Source organism: Podarcis cretensis, assembly GCF_951804945.1.
Source record: "Podarcis cretensis genome assembly, chromosome: 3".
In the NCBI taxonomy this organism is placed as follows: Eukaryota; Metazoa; Chordata; class Lepidosauria; order Squamata; family Lacertidae; genus Podarcis; species Podarcis cretensis.
Window position 1 is genome coordinate 41,307,598 of NC_137172.1, and position 16,298 is coordinate 41,323,895.

Genomic DNA, 16,298 nt, shown 5'->3' on the forward strand with positions numbered 1-16,298 from the left:
AAAAGAATTAAAAATAAAGACTAGAACTCAGGTTATGTTACTGCAGCACTATATATTCATATACAGACAAACACGTATATGTAACAATAAAAGGAAGAGTTTATTTTCATTATAGTGAAGACACATAATTTAAGATCCAGGTTAGGAGGTGCAAATAAAGGATGAAATGTGCTGGAATGCTGCCATCCATAATTTCCCAAAGTTACATAGGAAGTTGATGCACAGATCCCGAAGACATGTTTTGTGAGATTCATAAAATCTGTACAATTTTCAGACACGGAAAAAGGTCAGACACTTCTGTTTCCATTTGCTTATTGTCTTGTGGCTTTATGATATTAGTGTACAAACATCACACTAAGTCCAGCCTTGAGGATCCAGATACACCAGCATTATGGTTCCTATTTGTTCCTAATACTTATTGAATCTCAAACAAAATACATTTACTGGGACTGTATAGAAAAAATGCATCTAGGCAACTGTAGAATCCAATATTACAGTTCAGAAACTTATTTAACAAGAGCAACAGTAATTTACATGACTCTCCCAAATGTTAAATGTCAAAAAATGAGCATTCAAAGAAAAACCCTCCCTCGCTTATGATAATGACAAAGGAGATTTATAAACATTAATGGATTTTCTCCAATATTTCCCCAAATAACTAAGAAAAATTATTAAGCCTAACTCTTTTCTGAAAGGCAGATGTTTATTTAATTATAAATTATATGTTAGCTATTAACCCTGCAGCCAGAATCATACTTTGGTTAAATCCATGAAATTCATCCAGTTTTACATATGATGACTATAAAACACTACACAGTTTTCTCCTCTTTTATCATCTGGCTTCAGCACACAAACAAGCAGCAGCACGTCCAATTCACATGTGAAGGGAATAAATTTGAGTCAAATTGCTTTTTATGCAATCGCTGGCAGCAGGTGAGAAAATGTTGCATTGTGTCATCATGGTAATTTCCAGCTGCCCTTCCATTGAAGTTATAATAGCAAACAGTATCAGATCACCAATGACAAAATGCAAGGCTCTAGATTTAGCTCAGGATAAAAAGGATTTTACCCCTTGTGCCTATAAAACACACTATATACATCCACACACACACACACACACCATCCAGTAAGGTAAGTTACAGAAAGCAAAGAGTAAGGTTACCGTAACTTCCATCATAGAGCTTCAGTATGCGGATGACATGTAGTGTGTGCACACTCAGAGGATGACCTCCAAACCATCCTAAATATATTTGCAGAAGCTTACGAAAAGCTTGGCCTATCACTCAACATCCAAAAAACCAAAGTGCTGCACCAACAAGTACAAATTAACCCCTCTGCAGTGCCACAAATCCAACTCAATGGTGTAACGTTGGAAAATGTTGATCACTTCTCCTACCTAGGCAGTTATCTTTCCACAAGGGCCAACAATGATGCTGAAATCCAGCATCGCCTGAGCTCTGCGAGTGCGGCTTTCTCCCAATTGAAGTGCAGAGTGTTTGAGGACTGGGACATTCACAGGGAAACCAAAATGCTTGTTTACAAAGCAATTGTACTACCAACCTTACTATATGCTTGTGAAACATGGACCACCTATAAACACCATCTCCACGAAAGATTCCACCAACAGTGTCTCCGAAAAATTTTACACATCACTTGGGAAGACAGGTGAACTAATATCAGTGTACTGGAAGAAGCAAAGATCACCAGTGTTGAAGCAATGATTCTTCCAACATCAACTTCGTTGGACTGATCATGTTGTGCGGATGCCTGATGATTGTCTTCCAAAGCAACTACTATATTCCGAACTTAAAAATGGAAAGCGTAATGCTGGTGGTCAACAAAAGAGGTTTAAAGACTGTCTCAAGGCAAATCTAAAAAAATGTACTGATAACTGGGAAACACTGGCCTGCGAGTGCTCCAGTTGGAGAACAGCCTTTACCAAAGGTGTCATGGGCTTTGAAGACACTCAAACTCAGGACACAAGGGAGAAGCGTGCTAAGAGAAAGGCACGCTTGGCAAATCCACACCGTGATCAACTCCCGCCTGGAAACCAATGTCCACACTGTGGAAGGATGTGTGGATCCAGAATTGGCCTCCACAGTCACTTACGGACTCATTGTTAAAACCGTGTTTATAGAAGACAATCTTACTCAGCTACGAGTGATCACCAAAGAAGAAATAAAGTTACAAAGTGCTGTTATATTAAAGTTGTACCTTATTAACAGCCCAATCCAATGCATCTTCTCTAAGAAGTAAGGATGAAGACCTCATCAGCAAATTCCTCTCCAATGCTGTATCTGGGAATCTCAGGAGCTAACACTCAACAGCAGGCCTGTACAGAGTTTGTCTGAGGCGCAGGGCAGGAGTCTTATTAGAATAAAGTTATAAACTCAACGCAGGTGGCGCTTAGGGTTGCGGGTGGCGCTGTGGGTTAAACCACAGAGCCTAGGACTTGCTGATCAGAAGGTCCCTCAGCCAATAAAGCGAGATGAGCGCCGCAACCCCAGAGTCAGTCACAACTGGACCTAATGGTCAGGGGTCCCCTTTACCCTTTTATAAACTCAACTGAGAAAGCAGCCAGTCCCTGGCAATAGGTCGCTGACCAGCTTAGCCTTCTGAGGCCCAGGACAAGTGTACCCAGCTACCCAACCCCTTTTGCATGGGCCTGCCCAACAGAGTTAGGAAAAGAGCATGAGGATAGAAACCGTCCCCCTGGCTATATATTACTACTGTGCCTTCTCTGACCTGTATTGCACTACAGTGGTACCTTGAGTTACGTACACTTCAGGTTACATATGCTTCAGGTTACAGACTCCACTAACCCAGAAATAGTGCTTCAGGTTAAGAACTTTGCTTCAGGATGAGAACAGAAATCGTGCTCCGGCGGCACTGTGGCAGCAGGAGGCCCCATTAGCTAAAGTGGTGCTTCAGGTTAAGAACAGTTTCAGGTTAAGAATGGACCTCCGGAACGAATTAAGTACTTAACCCGAGGTACCACTGTAATCTTCTTCCATCCCCAAAGCAGGCAATAGTGCCTCCCACACAAGGGAAGCACCACCCTCCATATAAAGCTAATCTCTCTGTTGGCAAGGGCCCCTATAAGTAAGCAATGGTGGTTGGCAAGGCCACGTTGCTCACTTGATTTCCCAACATGGAAGTCACTGTTGGTAACTTGAAAAGGGGAGCAGGGAGGGAGGTTGGTGGCAGGTACTGTGGCAGAGTCAATCAATAGGGTATATTTGTTCATAACGTGGATATGATTGCATCTTTTATCATTAAGATGCTGTCTGAAGTGACAATATTTGCATTGTACACCAAATTATGATAACCTTTTTTTTCTATTATGCCCATTCACAAGTTGTGCCAGAAATGTGTGTGACAAAAAAACAAAAACAAAACTAGAATAAGGGTGCATAATATGCACAACTGGATCAAAACAATGCTAAAAATAATAATAAAGGAGTATGCCAGTTTACTAAGTCTTCACTAGGGTCAGGATGCCTAGGTTTCTGAGCAGCTTTGAAAACAGAAACAAGTACAATTGATGCTCCTTATTTTCCTCAGTGGGAAAACATTATAAATATGTTTTTAGAAAGTTGGATTTTTTAAAAAGTCAGCTTCTCTACTTCAGAGACTGTTGAAAATTAAAGGTAAAGGTAAAGGTACCCCTGCCCGTACGGGCCAGTCTTGACAGACTCTGGGGTTGTGCGCCCATCTCACTTAAGAGGCCAGGGGCCAGCGCTGTCCGGAGACACTTCCGGGTCACGTGGCCAGCGTGACATCGCTGCTCTGGCGAGCCAGAGCCGCACACGGAAACGCCGTTTACCTTCCCGCTGGTAAGCGGTCCCTATTTATCTACTTGCACCTGGAGGTGCTTTCGAACTGCTAGGTTGGCAGGCGCTGGGACCGAGCAGCGGGAGCGCACCCCGCCGCAGGGATTCGAACCACCGACCTTTCGATCGGCAAGTCCTAGGCGCTGAGGCTTTAACCCACAGCGCCACCTGCGTCCCTAAAACTAGTTGAGGGGAAATTAGTCTTGTGTTATTTCATGGTTAATATAATGGTTTCTGCATTCTCCAAAAACACCAAAAAGGTCTACCCTTGGGTAAATCCCAAGCAAGTGCTCAAACAAAACAACACATCAAGTCTGGCTGTGATCCTATACTCACTTACAAGGAAGTAAGCCTCAATGAAATCAACAGGACTTAATTCTGCTTGTACCGTCATAATAGTATCTAGGCACCATCACAAGAGGGAGAGGAAGCAAAATGGGCAGCAGAAGGGACCTATCGCACCTCTAGGGAACTTGTGAAGTGAATTTGTGTATGCCTCTTCTCCCACACTACCCTTTTCTTTACGTGGCCCACTAGTTCTTACTACTTCTAGGAACGAAGCACTTTGTGGTTGCCTAGGAACTGCGCAACATGTTCCCAAAGATGAAAGCCATTATGGGTCATGGAGTGGGTTGTAAACGGCTGCCTGAAGACTTGTAAACTGCAGCTGCTGCTCTCAGTTATCCCTGAAATTGTGTGTGCTGCAACCTGGATGGTATAAGGGTGACTTAAAGCTTAAAACCCTCAATGAACCTGCCCTGCTACATACATTACTAGATGGTTAACATAAGCATCTATATCAGATGAACTCTGATACCACTCAGAGGTCATGGTTCTCAGTTACAAAATAAGCAGCAGGCTTCTAAGTCTCAGCATGAAATACGAATCCATTCATCTGAAGAGTAGAGACATACAGGAAGATATAGCACAGAATTTACACCACAGAGTCTAATCATGTATTCCATCCCACAGGCCAAATAAAGCTAGCATTATTTTTTAAAGGGGCAAAAGGAGAATTAGAGCTATCAGAATGCTAAATAAATGGGAGTAACTGGTGCAGGGGCACATAACATTTAGCATATTTACTTCAAAATGTCTGAGTTGCTATTGCTTATACAAAATGGCAATAAAACCTCATTTTAAGAGTGTAAAAACATAGATCCCTGCTGGATCAGGCCAGTGGCGCATTTAGTCCTGCATGCTGTTTTCACAATGGAAAGTCTACAAGCAGGATGTAAATGCAACAGCACTCTTCTACTACTGCAGTTTCCAGCAGCAGATATTCAGAAGCACATGGCCTTCAACAGTGGACAAAGAACATATCTATCCAGGTAGCAACCACTGATAGCCTTAGCATTCATTTTCTTGAACTGTCCAAAATATAGTGATACATAGCAATGTTGAAAAGGAAAGAGTACCACCCCGGCCCCACAAGGTGCTGAGATAAAACCGTCACAGCCCCTTCTACCGCAAGTGAGAGGAACAACGAGCAACACCCCAGCCTCGTGAGGCGCCAGGGTGAAACCGCTGAAGAAAGAAGGTAAGGCGCAGGCAAGTCTCACCCACAATATACCACTGGGTGAAGGCGCCATCACGCTCTGGCCCTTGAACCACTCCTAGACAATGTATTGATACATCGCCCAGGCCTACTGTTCAGGGAATAATCAGGGAAGCAAGCATGATGCAAAGCAAAAAGCAGGCATGTCCCTTGCAGGTTTGATGCAAACCATACTTTGCAAACCAGGATTAGAAGTTATCAGTTTTCAGTCCTGGTTTGCAGGCAAGCACAAACCACAGTTTGCCAGTTTGGATAAAAGAGCAAACCACAGCTTTCATCAAACCAAGAAGGGAATCACAGTGCAAGATTGGAAGGAATAGTTGGAAATGCATGAGAACAATGGTTTTGCCAGGTTCATTCACATAAGGTCATATCATAGTTTGGCATTATGTTTGGGTCAGACTATAATGTGTAGCATGCAATACATAATTGTTCAAGCTGCAGTGATAATTCCTTTTACCTCTGTGGATAAAAATTCCTTCTGTGTGGAATGCAATAAAATAGCCAAATTTATTTTGAGAGATCAAGTGGAACCATATCCCTGCATATACCGGCTGCAAGGATATGAAATAATTCCACCATGTGCAATTAATCCTTAACTTCAAGTTCTTGTGTTAAGTTTATTTGAATAACCTAGCCCCCTGTGCAATCACCGGATCAATCTCTCTCTCAGTTATTGTTAGTACAGCAGTGTAAGTCAGGGACAAATGATTTCTGCAGTTCTGAAATCTCACTACTGAAACAAAGAAAAGAAAGAGAACTACAATAAATTTATTTGCCTGATAAATTCAAATTAATGTGAACTCATCATCTACCTGTCAGTCACATCCTTTACATCCCTGGATCTTGGCAGCCCTCCTGCCAAAGCTGCCTGGCTGCTCCAACAGCACACAGCAATTCCTACCTCAAATCCTAGACGATCTGCCGTCCCCTCTTTTATCTTGGCCTTTACTAATTGTTTTTGTTCACTCTTGTCCTCCACCCATCACTATTATAGATACCTCCTCTGTGTCTCACTCTCCTCAGTTACTGTAACTCTCAGTCTTCCAGCTCAGCTTTACAGTTTTTAGTTTCCCTCTTTGGTCAATACCACTCCATAATTTCCCACTGCATAAAGATAAATGAATGCATTCTGCACGAATTAAAAATGGAATTCTTACAGTTTTGGGGTACTATCTCACCAGTGGACTAATACCATATCCTTTATTTCAACACTTTACTTTGGAGGGTGGAAAGCTCTTTTACAATTCTTGCATTATCAGAGGCTTAAATATTGCAACTATCTTGATCTTCTATACAGACATTGTCCTTGCCGTACTTAATCTTGTGCCCTAACATAACAGAATGTTTTCAGATTTGAACAACACAGCACAATAAGAATCTTCGGCTCTCTGAAGTTATAAATAAAAATGACAAAGTACACAAATCATATCCAAACTGCTACTGTAACATTTCAGGTGCCTAGAAACACCAGAATTGCTATACTGGATCCTAATAATTATTTCATTATCCTGATGCAAATGTTCTCCAATCTCTGCATACACACATAGTACTTTGCAGTGTGTTACACAAAGGCAAGTCTTTGGCTAGTTAAACAATCTATGCATTTTTATAGTGCGGTGGGGGGTGGTATTTTTGTTTGTTACTATGTTATGTGTTTTTGTATTGTAAACCATCCTGGGATGAAGGGCAGTATATAAATTTAATAATTAAATAAAAATAAAGCTTGCATGACTTGTGACCCAACAAACCATACCTTGCAAGTGCTTAACAGCCCCCCCCCCCTGCTTTTTCAATATATGGGCAACCACTATATATAGTTGATGGGCTTGACATTGCTGAATGGGGCCACAAGCTGCATGGGCCTGCACTAATGTTAATCCTTAAATATAAGGCAATGAATCCAACGCAAACTCTCCTCCCTCTTTGCTGTGGCTCCTATGTCAACCTGGTTTGATCAGGCTATATTTCAAAAAAGTAAGCAATGCACTAACACCTTGTCTTATACCCAGTACATATAGGTTCAAATCCCCTATTCAGTCTGCAGCTTCAACAGAAGATGACAGCATGACCAACTCAGAGCAGGCCTGTTTTATCTTTTTCATGTGGTAATCACTTGAAACAACTTTGGCACAGTGCCTTCTCCATGCCAATGCCATAATGTGTTGAGGCAGTCATCTCATTAATCTTAAAAATTGTACTGGGGAGTTTCCATTCCAGCACAAGGAACGGAGACTGCTGGTGTGGAAATCTTTGTGCTGGTTGGGGAAAAAACCCCACATTATAAACAGCTGCATGTTATGACAACTGCATAGAGAATATACCATATACAGGATATTTCTAAAAGCTTCTGCACTATAAAGATAACACAGAGATAGGCTTCTCAGCTGACCTATGACAGAATACACACACGCACACACACACACACACACACACTTCCTTTTCCTCATCAGCTCTCTCTGCCCAAGGCCTAATTCTACACATTAATTTTTAAATGTCATCATTATTTTCATGTGGTGAACGTTCCTTCAGAATTTACAGCCACAAGGTATTTATTACATTCTGCAGAAGCTAAACTTTCCAGTGAGCCTCCACTGTATGGTGAATATTAAAGGAAAATGCTCGCAGCTTGAAAATTGTGAGGAAATGTTACCTTTTGGTGATGTTGCGATGTAAAAAATGATGGCAGAATCTGTTCTACAGAAGCCTCGTTCATACTTTGCTGTTTACAATGTAGACTCAATGTGTGGGAAGGAGAATGGGGCTACGCCTGGCAGCTCCAGCATCACATGTCCCAGCCCCCCAGCCCTGACACCCATGCACTCCATGGAACTTCAGTAAAGTGGAGCCACCCCACACACAGGTACATATGCATAAGCTCCCCTCTACATATAATCTGTTGAATATATGGACATCAAGAGGCTGAACCAGCAGACATTCTCAATTCTCCCCTCTACGTATTGGTACCTGCCCCATTATACTTCAGGAGTGGAGGCAGCTGATTCAGACCCACTATCTCCTATAGATTCAATGAATGAAAGGTTAAATTGTCTAAATGATCTTTGGCCTTGAAGGTCAGAATCCATCTCCTCACCTTCCAGCAGTTTCCATCTGCCTTCCTAGTTTTCCCAATGTGTGTGGGGAAACCAACTTCATAGGAAATGGCAAATTTTATACTTTTTACATTCAGTAGTAATGGTTACACATGCCAAGCCCCCTAATCCAGGGCTCCACTAGAAAATCTCTAATCATGAACAATGAAAAAAGGTATTATTGTGTTTGGAGAAACCAATGCAATGCATTTACAGGATTTTGCAGCTGTGGAAAAGAAGGGGATACTCCTAAGTAAGGCCCAATAAACAGATTCCTTAAGAAGGGCTGGAAACCGTGAACCACTAGCTCCTTCCAACCGGTGAAACATTCAACCTGAATGTTAGCTTAGATCTTACAATAATGTACATCAAAATGCAAAAGTACTGCTGTAATAACACAGGCATCAGTAGCAGATTCTCAGACTAATAAAATCATTGTTTGTTACACATTAAAGATGGATTATTTGTTGTCTGGGACAAAACGGAATGCACTACATGACAGTTGTCCTCAATAAAACTATTTCTACTTCCATATGCATACCAGGAGTCAGACATTCTATCCAGAATTTATTGCATTTGTTTCCATATGTAAATGTTGAAACAAACAGAAGCATTTATTTCAGTCTATGCAAAATGAAGGTCTGTGTGGGACATCTGGAGACCAGACCCTCAATGGCTTCTTTAGCTGCACAGGCACAGACTGAAACTACACCCTGCACCAGCCAAGTGGGATGCAGCCAACCAGCTCTTGCCTACCTGCCACATATTTTCCCTTGGATGGGGCTTTATGTGCTCTACAATTCCACGAAAACTCTTCACAAATACCAAATTCAGTATGGGTGTAGAATTACCCTATGAATCTAAGCCTATCTTGAAAAGAAAAGGTATTCCGAGCCCTTCTCTTTCGGCAGCCCACTGCACTCCCAAGAGGCAAGGTGACTGCTTTGCCTCCTTCCAGTTCAGCTTAGAAGCCAAGTGGGCTGTCAACACTCAGCCCTTCCTCTAGCAGCTCACTGTATTTCTATGCTGGGCATAGGAAGACCTTTCCTCCAGACTGGCTGCCAGTGAAGGCAAAGAGCACATCATCCCTTCTCCAGCAGCCCATACTTGGGGCTCAGGGGTTGAAGCCCCAGCCTTCACTTCCAGCATAGAAACCAAGCAGGCAGGTTTCTACACTGTTTCTACACTGGAGGTGAACTTCCTTCCTGTGCATCTAGCACCGAAACACACCAGGCTGGTGGCAAAGGGATACAGCAACCCATGCTTCTGTGACCAGCAGTAATCAAGACTCAGAATCAGAGGCTGTGGTCTCCTGATTAAGAAGCCAGACAAAGTTCAGGTATCTGAGCCAGCTGCTGGGCATTAGGAGACCATTCTGCCTGAGCCTGTCAGACAGGAGCAAACAGAAGATACTCCCATACCACAAGGGCAAATATGGCCAGAGCCAAGACCCTCACAAGCATCTTTTCCTGAGTCCAAGGACCTAATACTTCCCACAATACCTCACCAGTCTAGCAGTGCAGAAAGTGCCCCAGGCTATGGAACTGAGGAGTGCCCATCTTCAGGTCAGAGGTTTGTCCTTAAATTCTCTACAACAGGGAGGAGCCTAGGAAAGGTACTCTAGAAGCTGAAGCTTGAAAAGGCTGTCTGCTCTCAACCTCTGTTGGAGCAAGTTGCTCACTCAGAGCTATCCGTGGTCCTGACCTGCTTTGCCCCAAGGGATCTGGTATCAGACCAGAACATGACAGACATACAGCCTGATTTCTATGCTAGAAATATAGGCCAGGGCTTCGCCTACTGGGTGTCTAGCATAGAAATCTATCAGGCTGGCAAGAGAGACACAGACCACTTCATCCCTCTGCTGCCAGTTCACTGCACTTCTGTAAGATGCACAGGAGGCTCTTCCTACATGCTCAGCATAGAAATGGAGCAGGCTGGAAAAAGAGGCAGGCAGTGACCATTCCTGGTCCACGAAAATATTTTCTGTGTCTGCAATCTACTCATAAGAGAAGCTGGAAAAGAGAGGAGAGGGTTCTCTATCCATACTTCAACAGCAACTCTTATGAGTAAAAAGCAGGCAGGTAATTTTGGAGTGCTAATTTATAAGGCTGCCTTAATGAATTTCAAGTGGGTAGGCTAAAATTTCTAAAATCAAGAGCTGCATGAAAAAACAACAACCAACAACAACAAAAAAGCCACCACACAAACAAATTCAGGTGGCAGCACTGAGGCCACCACAGAAATGGTCCTGCTTCTTGCAGAGGCTGATCTGGCAAACATGCAAGATGGAATTCAGAGCAAGTTGCCACTTGCAGATCTTAACTGACAACAGAGGATCATACACAAAGCTGTTCTACCCTGAATTCTCACGCTTATATGAAATGATTGCAGGCTAAAATTAATTGATATTAATAAGGAACCTTAATCTGAACATGATAAAACTACTAAGCCCTGCAGGGGGGGGGGGGATACACTGCACTGTGTAAACAAACAAAACAGCCCGGTGGAGAATATAAGCTATTTTAGTTTTATTTGCTCTGTCAATTACTTCCCCTTATTTTATGCATACATTTTCCTGCTTGGCAGGGGGTTGGACTCGATGGCCCTTGTGGTCTCTTCCAACTCTAAGATTCTATGATTTAATTCATATAATGAAATCAGAATATCTTGCCTTACCATGCAGGTATGACATGGGATTTCCTGACAACAAACACATGTATGGGGCTGTGCCTCAAGCCATTAGCTGGCCACACAATGGTAGACCTTGCAAGGTCCATGATGGCTTTATTTATTTATAGAGTTGTATCCAGCCTTTCAATCAAATTATCCTCAAGGGGGCTTACAATGGATCGATAACACACACATATACTGTACATGAAGAAGCCCTCACAATCCCGCAGGTGATCTTTCCCTTCAGTTTTGTAGTCATGGGGCAAACTGGCAGTTAATCAGAAGAGGGAAGCAAGCTCCTTGCCTTTGCTCCTTCCCTGGACAATATTTGGGGATAGATGGGCTGGTCTCCTCCTTGCTGCGATATTTTTTGCCATGATGGAAGCCACTGCTTAAGGAAAGAGATTACACTGCATACATGGTTACTTACGTTTGGTGCACCTCTGAGAGCCAGGAGCTTTGCTCCAGCCGTGACAGCACTGCCCTCCACAGACATTCACCCTGCAGCAACAGGAAAGAAAGGAAACAATTCACCACAGCCCCTCTTATAACCTCATCAACGGCCAGGTGCAGCACTCTCTAAATCCAGCTACAAATCAATTGCACACTTCTTCCCTCCCCTCCCCTCCCCTCCCACCCCCATTAGGGAATGAGGCCCTTGCAAAAGAATTGCTCCTCACCTCAATGCAGGGGTGAGATGGGAAAGAGCTGAAAAGGAGAGAGAACTAACATGCTAAAGGAGGAAAGACTCTGCAGACACCAGCTCACTGTAATGAATGCTAGGAGTTGGCAAGGAACAGTAAAGTTTAAAGCCTGAGGGAGGGCAATTATAAATGTTCTAAATAAGAATAAGACACTCATTGTTCTTTAGCACTCCAGCCTCAAGCTCCTAACAGATGAAAATAGGCCTCCCCTGGCTTGTTGTGCTTCCTAACAGGGAGTGGAGAGCTTTCTTTATCTGTAGTTACCTCACTTTCATTACATGTGACCTCAAGGCACATCCCTCTTGGCTGCATAAGCATGAGAAAGCGTGCAGACGTCCAAATGTCTCTGTTGTTTACATTCTCATCACCTTCCCAAAGATTAGGCCCTGAAGCCAGCCATAATCAGTGAAGAGCCACAGCAGGATATCCAAGGAGAAAGGGAAAGAAAGCCCTAAAGACTTAGCACCAAGACAGCTGAAAGGATCAAGGTCAGATTCAGCCCTGTCCAGGCTGAGACAGACCATATTAGGAGACAGGTTTTGAGGTACCATAAAAGGGTAGCCAGTCGTCAACATGCAACACGCACCCATTTGGATTTTCTGCACGAGTCGACAAAATTCATTGGGCCATCTCTGTGAAGGGTGCCATACACACAAGCCATCTTGCTCAGTGGCTGTCAAACCTTAGTAGCTAACAATCTCCCTTGTGGAGTTTTTGCCTGAGGTCTTACCCCAATACCTTTGCTGCAATACCTTGTCCATTTTCTAGGATCCCTCTCGTGAACACATGAAAAGGTGAGACATACTTAACAATCTATTGCTGTGAATATGATCTATGTGACAAAGTGAAGCCATTAAAAGACAAGAGCCAACAGGGTAGAATACTGAATAGCTACTGCAGAAGGAAAATGGCAGAAACAATTTCAATAACCAGGCCTTATGGAACATGTAAAGTTGTAATAAAAAGGCTGCCTTTAGGCATGGCACAAGGTGCTGCCATACATGTGATAAGCCCTCACACATCAGGTATTAGTGATAAGAAATTGCAGGGCAGACATTAAGAGTTCCATAAATGTTTGGGTCTAGAGCCATTTAATCAGCTAAATGGATCAATTTTTTTTTAAAAAAATAAACTGTCTAAAAAGCATCTAGGAATAATCAAGCAGCAAATTTTTAAAATAGAAGTCCACTATTTTTAATAATGTACAAGAAATTTATTTTTAATAGTGTACAAGACAGGTGCTATCCTAGAAGAGTTATTCTCCTTTCTCACCCACACAGAAGAGAATGCCTCTTCTAAATGCGGCCTGATGTAATAATCCATGGAAGCATTAGCAACATGAAAAAGGAAGCTGCTCCAGAACTATTTATTCATATGCACACACAAAAATCACATTTAATTAATTAAGATTTCTTTAATTGAATGACGGCTCAACTTTTACCATGTGTATGCACTATTGGGCAGGCAGCTGTTTCCTAATGATCAGTCAAACACTACAATGGTAATTTCAAGGATTCCATCATTCTTTTATGATACGTAACTTCAGAAGATGCAAAAGCCTCTTTTCTACATTGACTCATGATTTGTATGATGCCTCCTCAGAAAGTGCCAAAGCCTTTCAGGGAGGGGTAAATATACAAACAACTCCCCATTTGTGCAAGGGTTGTGTTCCAGGTCCTTGTACATGTCAGTAGTCAAACATAAGCCAGTTCTGCTACTGCTCCCTTCCGGGGCCAAAAACAACACACATGTTGGTGGTCATGCGTCAATTGGACACATGCAAAATGGTCACCACCTGTGCCAAGCCTCAGACAATATTCACAAATAACACTCTCTTAACTGAGAAGGAAAACGGGGCTCAAATGAACGTTCTGTCCCAAACTTTCTCAAAGGTTCTTGAATATGACACTGGAATTATAGGTAACTCAAAACTCCCTCAAATTGTGGAAAATCCTTCACTTAAAAAGGCCACCACCACCATTTCAAAGCCTCAAACCTCACCTCAAGCCTTACGGTAGAGGGCAGAACCAGCTCCAAGTCTGGGCCCTGGAGGTCTAGCCTGCCACTAGTGGCGAGTAGCAGAAATTTCCCACCGGCCACCACTTTTATTTCCCACAATGCCACACTACAACACTACAGTAGGGGCACTGAGGGAAACTAAAATGGCAGCTAGACCTGTTGCTGCATGGAATGCTAGGCCAAAAAAATATGTCTTTTTTAAATGGAGTCCCATGTGATCAACGCCAGGGTCCATTGTGGGCCATATTTGAACCCTAGCAGCTGCCCAAGAATGGCAACCTTGCAGCAGTAGACAGGAATGCCTCTCCCCTCCAAAAAATAAAAAAATCACCACAAAGCCAAGCCAAGCAACTCGTGTAATGCTCTCCATTGTCTTCACTTCCCAACCCAATACTCAGCCAGGTGTGAAGCAATACAGCAAAGCCCAGCAGATGGATTCCTCCCCCCACAGCCCGGCCCATTTTTTCTCCACCCTGTGGTAGAGGCTCCAGCCGTAATAAATAAATCTTGGGCTGACCCAACCCCCTTAACTGATAGAGAAAGGGGGGGGGGCAAAGGCCGAAAGATAGTGGCCCTACTTCTTTTAGGAGAAGACAGTGAGAAGGGTTGGGGGGGGGGGAAGAGAGGCATTGTGGGAAACACCGAGCATACATTTCATTAAACAAGCGTTCCCGCTTCTGCAGGCGCGCGCGATCAAAGCCCGCCCCACGGTGGGGGGGGGGGGGAGAAAGGGAATCTCGCGCGGAGGAAGCGATGCGGCCCCACGGGGAAGGGGCAGCGTCGCCTTACCCCTGCAGCTGCTGCAGATGGGGCTTGGAGTGAACCTGCACGCTGGAGGTACTGTTGCTCTGGCGCTGCTGGAGCTTGGAGCGCGCGACCAGCTTGCCCGCTTTGCTGAAAGTGGAAGAGGCGGCGGGTGCCGCCGGGACGCTGCTGGGCTTGTGCTGGAGTTGCACGGTGGGGCCCAAGCGGAGCTGCACGCTGGGGCCGCTGGCTTTGCTCATCCGGCGAGTCCGCTCCAAGGTGCTGCTGCTGCTGCTGCTGCTGCTGCTGCTGCTGCTGCTGCTACTCCGCCGCGTGCTGCTGTAACGCGTGTTCAGCACCTCCACACTGAACGCGCGCTGGTACTGCTGCTGCTGCTGCCCGCCGCTCTGCCGGCGGCTGCCCGACGTGCCCGGCAGCACATAGGTGATCGTCCTCCGCTTCGCCTTCTCGGAAGCGTCGAGGGCCGGGGACAAAAAGACACAGGCGCACAGCAGAAAACCCCACCTGATCCAAGCCATTTCCAAGAAACTCCCCGCGGCCACGAGAACTCCGCAAACACTCGTTGCAGACAAAAGAAACGCACAAAGTTCCTGGTTTTGCAAAGGAGGTGGGGAAGAGGGAAAAAATAAAAGATTGTCTGCAATTCCGTCGCTCCTGGAGTGTGGCTCCTTCTTCCCTTTTATCCTGAAAAGAAAACAAAAAAGGGGTGCGGAAAGAGCTTTAGCTCCTCTCTCGCATCAGCCGCCGTCCAGTGCTCTCTTTCACCATGTGAGCAACTCCAGGGGGAAAAGTTGTTGCACGGAGTAAGAAAACATTGTTAAGGGAGAGGAAGCTCGGTGGGGTGTGGGGAGACCTCGGCTCCAGGCAGGAGGAGGAGCGGCGGCATAAGGGTGTTTTCTGGTGGGGTTCTCTCTCTCTTTCCCCCTCTCCTCTCCAAGGAAAAGCTATTTCGGCTGCCGGAGTTTGCTAGTGGTCTAAACGCATGGCTAAGAAATAAGCTTTAAAGCAGTTCAGGCTGAGGAAGGAGGGGGGAAGAGTCTTTTTAAAAAGTTTCTACGGGTGTGCGGCTCCCCTTGAGTGTCAGATCTGCGCAGCCAATCTCAGGCAGGCATGACGTCAGGCAGCCGGTCCTAATTGGGAAAACTATAAAATGGGGCTGGGAGCTCACAGGCACGATCCAGTTTCAAAAACAGAGTTGCTGTAGACCTGAGAAGGCTCCTGGATCTGCGACCTCAGACAAAAGCTCAGTGATGTGCTATTGACGAATCCTTTCGTTCTTTGCATTTTGTAAGTGTGGGGCGGCTGGAAGTTAAAAGAGTGATCTTCACCCAGAATACAATGGTGAAAAGCATATACACAATGCCTAAACACCAAGGCAGACAACGCTGAAATGTATCACACCAGGGGTTGTACTATCTACCCATAATAAATTCTCATAATCTTTCCTTTTGTAACTTGCTTTCAAGAAGAAGAAAAATTAAATACAAAACACCAATGCCAGGCTAGTACTTGATAACTTAAGTTTGCAAAGTCACTAACTGCCATTAAGCTGTGATTTGAAAGCGTCTAAGCATTACAAAGTACAAAGGCATATAATATTGGTCATCAGTGTATCAAAAGAATGGCAAAACATCCATTACCTGAACTCCTAAAACTC

General features: G+C 44.2%; 1 protein-coding gene across 10 annotated transcripts in view; it reads right to left on the bottom strand.

Annotated features, from left to right (window-relative positions):
- Positions 1 to 16,020, bottom strand: part of LTBP1 (latent transforming growth factor beta binding protein 1) — a 194,301-nt gene extending 178,281 nt beyond the window's left edge. For 3 of the 10 annotated variants that reach the window (XM_079969440.1, XM_079969439.1, XM_079969438.1), the window contains exons 1-2: positions 14,666 to 16,018; positions 11,584 to 11,654 (exon numbers count right to left, since the gene is read on the bottom strand). In XM_079969440.1, the coding sequence (XP_079825566.1) occupies positions 11,584 to 11,654; positions 14,666 to 15,159 (565 nt within the window). In that variant the 5' untranslated portion in view covers positions 15,160 to 16,018. Of the gene's footprint in view, positions 1 to 11,583; positions 11,655 to 13,858; positions 13,879 to 14,665 lie in introns of those variants that run through there. The other 7 variants (XM_079969437.1, XM_079969432.1, XM_079969442.1 and 4 more) reach the window with 5 other exon arrangements.
- Between the last annotated feature and the right edge of the window lie 278 nt (positions 16,021 to 16,298).